The 7,296-nt window shown below is 40.9% G+C and overlaps 1 protein-coding gene across 4 annotated transcripts in view; it reads left to right on the plus strand.

Annotated features, from left to right (window-relative positions):
• LOC105418188 (uncharacterized) overlaps positions 1-5,395 on the plus strand; it is a 48,407-nt gene extending 43,012 nt beyond the window's left edge. For all 4 annotated transcript variants that reach the window (XM_029833062.1, XM_029833063.1, XM_029833064.1 and 1 more), the window contains exons 6-11: positions 3,463-3,587; positions 3,698-3,814; positions 3,954-3,981; positions 4,056-4,163; positions 4,265-4,384; positions 4,450-5,395. In XM_029833062.1, the coding sequence (XP_029688922.1) occupies positions 3,463-3,587; positions 3,698-3,814; positions 3,954-3,981; positions 4,056-4,163; positions 4,265-4,384; positions 4,450-4,595 (644 nt within the window). In that variant the 3' untranslated portion in view covers positions 4,596-5,395. The remainder of the gene's footprint in view (positions 1-3,462; positions 3,588-3,697; positions 3,815-3,953; positions 3,982-4,055; positions 4,164-4,264; positions 4,385-4,449) is intronic.
• Positions 5,396-7,296: the final 1,901 nt, after the last annotated feature.

Consider the following 7,296-nt stretch of genomic DNA (forward strand, 5'->3'; position numbering starts at 1 on the left):
TCCACTATTTCCAGCCATCACTGTATCTGCTTTAATGCTGTTAAACCTTTTTAAGCACTTTTTTAACTTGAGAACTTATTATTGCATTTAAGCTCAGCTGACGTAAATTCTGCTTTTAGACTCTATAAGATTGTATGAGAACAAAAATGACAATCTTATTTTCATTGTAATGCAGAAATCTATTTTTGCACTCAGATTTCCACCATTTATAAAAGAATCATTTTTAATTTGAGGGAAGTTGAAAATAAAAATCAAAGTTTTACACTTATCGTCAGTGCCTCTGATCACTTTTCCTCTGAGACTTTTGTGTGACACTTTCGCAACATTGAATCACAATGATCCGCTTCACCATTTTTATCGCTCCTGTACCTGAGAGGATGCAAACGGCTTCTTTAAATGACCCCCAGGACGTTGAGGCAACATGAAGGCATTTTCCAATCCGATCTCACTGTGATTCTTTGGTTGGAAAAAAACAAAAACATGACGAGAGGTTCAGAGGTTGGGTGTTTCCAGTCGGCACTCCTGTGTTAAATTATATTGTCTACCAGGTTCCCAGTGTTATTTTAACTTTTATGTATGGATTTAAGATCAAGTAATTTCCATAAATATCCATCAAAGCCAGACTGGATGTGTGTGTTGTTCTTTAAGTTGTCAACTCCATCAGGCTGCGTGTCTAATACAGATGAATGAGCCCAAATGTTGTGGTTTCACTATTTTACTGTTGACAGCACGACTAGAAAACACAGAGGTACGTTTTATCCTTTAAACGTACGTTTTATCTATTTGCTGTCGCCAGAGGGCGCGGTTTCCTATTTAAGGCTGATCGTTTGTCCATAAACTCATCTTAAAGTTTCAGAACAGCTTAAAATTGTATTTATATGAACATATTAAGGTGAGTGTGCGTACATAAAGGGGTATCATGATCATGGGGGGGGGGGGTTATTAAAACAGATTTTGCCACAGGTATGGAGCCACTTATCACAAAACAACTTCAATCTGGGTTTATTAAAACAGTCAGGCAGCTAAAATGAAAACCTAAACTCAGAACACAAGTGTCTCCAAACTAGCCAGTCACTCCAGACAGCAGCAGCAGGATCATCAGCAGAACTACTTGTTAAAGACCCTGATCCTCCTCTCACCACCTCCTCCCGACCTCTGACCTCTCCCTTCACCTTTATCTAAATTTCTATCACAATGTTTATTTTGTTGCTCCTCATCTTGAGACTTTAATGAAATATAAGTGAATGTTTGTGGCTGTGGCTCAACAACAACAAGGTGTGTGTGACACAAAATTGTGGGTTCCGTGGTTCTAGTAGAGCGCTATGAAAGTGAGTTTCAGAGTCACACTAAAACTCTTACAGGTAATAAAGTAACACGTAATCTCGAGGAATTGTTGAGGGGGAAATCAGATGATGTCGTTTTAAAGGCAGGTTTTAGATTTTTAGAGTTAACAGGGCCAAGTAGTAGGGGTTTGAGACCTTAGAGCAGGGGTGTCAAACTCAATTGCACCTGGGGCCAAAACTCAAAGCACACTTTAGGTTGCTGGCCGAACAGGATAAACATTTATTGAACACACTAGAAGTAAATGTTTTTGAACATGAATGGGGATAAAAACGGACAGTAATATTTTTCTACAATTAAAAAAACCCTTAAACCTTATATAACTTACAATACTTTGCTCTATATAAATATATTTCTTGTCAAAAATATAAAGAGGTAAAGATGACTATGTTAGGACTAACCCTAACCCTAACCCTAAAACATGAAAAAATTTTAAAAAAAATGCTTTTCCACAGAAGTAAAAACAACATTTGCATTTGTCGAACACCTTTATCAGTTCTTCAGCGCTGATTTTCTTCGATGTTCTAAAAGTGACGTTTGAGTGAGTCGGTAGGGGCTTGTAGCTAAAAGGGTGTATAGTTTGGTTATAACGATTTTTTCGGGTAAGTTTCAAAAGGTACCGTAATTTCCAGCCACCTTTACGCTCCTCTGTCAGTTGGTGCTTTCCGGTTTATTCCTCCCTGTGGTTTGACAATTAGACGTCACTAAAGTGGGCGTGGTTAGGTAACTATAAATTACCCCTGGATCGGGGAACTCTTCATTCTCACGTCTGAGCCCGCTACCGCAGGTTGTATGAAGAACCGAAGTGAATTTATGGCTCTCCACGTCAGGATTTTACTGTTCAGTGAGTATTCTTATTAATTTCATAGAAAGAGTAATCAGCAGTAATGACTCTGCACCGGTCCGTAGTGGTGAAGAGAGAGTTGAGCCAACAGACGAAGCTCTCAATTTACGGGTCATCTTCGTTTCTACCCTCACCTGTGGTCATGAGCTTTGGGTAATGACCGAAAGAACAAGATCACGGGTACAAGCGCCCGAAATGAGCTTCCTCCGTAGGGTGGCTGAGCTCTCCTTAGAGACAGGGTGAGAAGCTCTGTCATCCGGGAGGAGCTCGGAGTAGAGCCGCTGCTCCTCCGCGTTGAGAGGAGCCAGATGAGGTGGCTTGGGCACCGAGTTAGGGTGCCCCCTGGACGCCTCCCTGGTGAGGTGTTTGGGCATGTTCCTCCGGTAGGAGGCCCCCGGGAAGACCCAGGACACGTTGGAGAGACTATGTCTCTCGACTGGCCTGGGAACGCCTGGGGATCCCCCCGGATGAACTAGAGGAAGTAGCTGGGGAGAGGGGAGTCTGGGCTTCTCTGCTTAGGCTGCTGCCCCCGCGACCCGACCCCGGATAAGCGGTAGAGGATGGATGGAGGGATTCATAGAAAGACTTCTGACGTTTAGACAGGTTGGATGTGACATAGTCACATAGTTAAGGGTGCTTGACTCATGCGGTTGCATGTGTAAAGAATCAAAGTTAATTCATGGCATCAGGATTCTACTGTTGTGAGTGTTCTTATTAATTTCATCGAAAAACTTCTAACGTGTTTGTAAATGTTCTTTACGACGCCGTTGCACTCGCGCGATTCCGTTATTTCCACTCGAATGTCGACTTGATTGTGTGTCAAGTTTATAGTTTAAAACAAGTATACTTTGAAAGTGCGAGTCGATTTGTCAAGGTTGAAAATGATCCGTCCTATAACACGGGACTTTTTGCCCCCGAGACTCAGTGGAGGTGGTGGGAAACGAGAGGATGATGGCTAAACTGTCATCCATATTAACCCCCGCCACTTACAGGACACCTGACAGAACTGGGCGGGTGAAGGTGCTTTTTTCCACCGGAGTGGAGCAGCACAATAAACATAAATGACTGCTTTTACCGCCGGACTCACACAATAACTAGAATTCTCTAATAGCATTTCAACCATTCTGCACACACTGAATATTATATATTCTGATATGTATATTGTATACACTCTCTGTACTATGTACAGGTATACAAAAGGCTGATTATCCATTTATCTTGGATTATGACAGACAGACAGAAATTGCTTCTTGTTTATGGGCTTTTCCCTGCAGCAGCCGTCACTGTGGCACCCAGCTGTGCGCTGCAAATGACGTCCAGCCAGGAGGGCGGCCTGTTCTACTACACCATCTCAGACGGACCTGCAGGTGCAGACTGTGATTACAGCTACTCCAATGCAACCGTGAGTAACACATCAGCACTCACCTGTCTCGGGGAATCCAATGTTGCTGTTGGTATTTTAAGAATATCAGGCTGTTTTTGGCTGTGTGATGGACTAATTTATGGATTCAGAACCACGTGATTGCAAACAATGAAGAGGAAGCTTCACTGGTGCTGAACAGCAGCCTTGATGGTCTCGTCACCTTTAAGTGCATAGAACACCTCTTCTTTAAAGCCACATGTAGCAAGGTATTATACACTTGTAATATCTGGAAAATGTTCCAAAGGAATGCATTTTGCAACTGTCTGAGATGTGTAACGTTCTCATTATTGTCGGATCAGGTCCCCTGATGAAGCATTAAAAATCTCACTTTGTCTGTTTCCACAGGGGGAATTTAACAGTGCTAACGTTACAGGTGAGGCCCAAGTCCTAACATAGTCATCTTTACCTGCAGTTTGTCAGTAATATATGAAAATTACCTTTTTACAGTTGCCTGTGAGGACCTTCGCAGCAACGAAGATGCAGCAAAAAGAATAAACCCAGTGACTAAAGGCAACATGCATAATAGTTCAGGTATGCCCCCATCTGTCACAAACGGTGGGTGTATTTAAATCCACATTGTATTTACAATATTATTAGAATTGTTGGTGATTGTGTAATATTAAAATTACCAGTGATTGTGTATCATGTGTTGATAGGAAGTTCAAAGGACCAGACTGTCCTGGTTGTGGTCCTGGTGGTCCTGGTTGTCCTGGTTGTGGTCCTGGTGATGTGGTGCAAATACAAGAAAGAATATGGGACGAATGGTGGCAAAAACAGTAAGTAGTGGCATATTGTCCTGGCCCGTTCAGTTTTAAAATAAGCTTTATGCCATTTGAAACAGAGGCGTGCTGTGGAAAGATCTTCGAGAGGTTTTGCGGGCCGGGCCAAGAACCTGGACCAGGCCAAGAACCTGGACCGGGCCAAGAACCTGGACCGGGCCAAGAACCTGGCCCTGCTGGAACACCTATGCTACAGCTGTCCATCTGAAGATGTCTGATGCAACATTACAAATGCCTGGCGACATTAACAGGCCAGAAGTCAGACTTCCATTTTAGGTAATTGAACCAACAGGGGTTCGAGTATGGGCAATTGTTGTGTTTGTCTTTTGCAATATGGAAATTACCCTGGTCTGTGAGGGTAATTTCCCAGTGAGGGTAATGTCAACCCCCCCCCCCCCCCCCCTGCATTTAAGATGGAAAAAAAAACAGACCAACCTCTTCCTGCTTGTTGTGAATGGTTTCAGACTGAAGACGGTTTTACTCTGTTATGGTTCTCATCCAAACATGTATTTTGGCTTTTTAAAGGGACTTGAGAGACGAAGGGGAAAGTAAGAGGATGCAATGATAAGAGACGGAGCGGTAGCGAGCATAAATGAACTAGCGCCACCATGTGGTTATGGACTACATTGACAGTTATATCAAGCAAACGACGGCAATCACGCTGTCCTCACATCGATATAAAATCCCCAAATAGAACACTGTATGCTGTATAATGGGATGTTACATAAACCATATAACTTTTTAAAATGGAGCTATTCAAACAACCCAAAAAGCTCATTTGAGCTCCCAAGAACACAAATCTGATCATAAATCTCAGAAGACCTGTTTTGTTTGTTGTCCCTCATATTATTATGGATCAACACTTGATAATGACAAATTTTGCTTTGTACAAACATTGAAAGCAGCTAAATTCGAGGCTGGAAATCCACCGAGAAATGACCACTTCAGCCAGTACCAACAATAAACCAAAATATCTGAGTTTCTTGTTTATGGTTATTATAGATAAACACCAGGAGAGAGTGGTGGTGATAGATGTAGCAATCCCAAGTGACAGCAACATCAGGAAGAAAGAACACGAGAAGCTGGAGAAGTACCAAGGGCTGAAAGAGGAGATAGAGAGAATATGGGGTATGAAGGCAACAAAGATCCCAGTCGCGATAGGGACACTAGGGGCAATAACATCCAAGCTGAGTACCAGTAGATGGCTGCAACAGATACCAGGAACAACGTCAGGGATCTCTGTCCTCAGAACAGCTAAGATCCTGGGATGGAACCCTCAGACTCCCAGGAGGGCGAGGAAGATATATTTATATATAATACTATGGGGGTGATAGTCAAAATGGATAGAATAAATTATCATAACTAATAGTTTTATTTTATTTAAGGAAAATGAGTCTCTCCATTGTTGAACTCACACAAATATTCGGATAATTCGTAATATTTAAAGCAAAACCTTTTTAAAAATTGTTACATATTCTAGAGGTCAAAGGTCATTCAGAGATGGCATTTGATTCATACTGATTGGTATTTACTTGTATCAGCGAGTGAAACGTTCCATTTATCAGTTGAGTCCCTATGAATCATGCTATGCATTAATTTTTCCATTTTATATTTTGTTTTGAAGAAAATAGCATTTTTGTGACTTGAGTAGTCACACAGCTTGTCAATAGGTCAAACATCACCCAATATTATTATTATTATAAAACAAAACAATAATGACATCATAATAAATACTGACAAAAAGGTGGTTCCCCCTGTATAAATTTCAAAACAACAAAAAATTTGAACTGGTTTCTTTATTCTTAAATTAACATCTTTTTTTTTTTTAGAACCTCAAAACACACACACACAAATATATATAATAAAACATATTTTTCCCATCCATTTCACCATCTTTCATGCATGTTCTACTCAGTGTGGTACTTCTTGAAGCGCTCCACATGTAGCACATCACACTTTCCACATGCAAATGATGCGCAGTTGTTGCATCGCTGGTACCTGCTACCAGGGTCGCAGGACCGGTGGTTGAAACTATCAGAATTTATTTAGCTAGAAAGAGTAAAATGAGCCATTCTTCATCATTCCACAATTTTAAATAAGTACATAGGAGCAATCCTGAAGACGGTGTTTTTCTTTAGTTAGCAACAAGCTATGTGGCTACTCACAACTTTTGTTGCCACCGACAGAAATTGGTCCATAAACAAAAAAAAGTAGTTATTCTAAGTACAATTTTTGAGTTGAGCGTTATTCTAGAGACTTGACTGATTAAATAATTATCAATATGCTTGGGGGAAAATAATTAAAATTTCTTCTTTTCTGGAAGATTTGCACCTGTCATGTCTACAACCAGAAGGAGCAGGAAGCAAATGATGTCATGCGATAGGAATTACTTGGAAACAATTTGTTAAAAATAAAAACCTTTGTTTAAGTTGTCTACTAGTATATAATTGTAAATGTTGCATTAGTACCTTTGAGATTTTTTGATTTGAGTCAAAAATGACAGTGATACTCTTTGGCAACAATTGTTGCCAGTGGGGCAAAATGGCCTGGGGCAACGATGATCCCAGAGCTGCTGCTGCTTCCTCCAGTAATCAGGAGAACATTCACAATATCACCAGTGGCTTTTTCTCCAACTAGTAGCCAATTCTTATGTCATGTCGTGTCTCCCGATACATGTCTTTGGTTTGTGGGATTTAACACGGGGAAAAAAAGCTTGTAAATTCAACCCATTGTGCCCAAATGCTGGTAACTGGGTAGAAATAACGTGTCAAGTGATTTTTTTTGGTTCGTTTTTTAAAATTTAATTTAAACATTTGGTAAAACACTGCCCACTTGGGGAAGAAAGAGATATGGCAAAAATAACACCGCTTTAGGACTCAACCATTCCCTCCACATGGAGCTAAGTAATC

This window comes from Takifugu rubripes, chromosome 2, assembly GCF_901000725.2.
Source record: "Takifugu rubripes chromosome 2, fTakRub1.2, whole genome shotgun sequence".
NCBI lineage: Eukaryota > Metazoa > Chordata > Actinopteri > Tetraodontiformes > Tetraodontidae > Takifugu > Takifugu rubripes.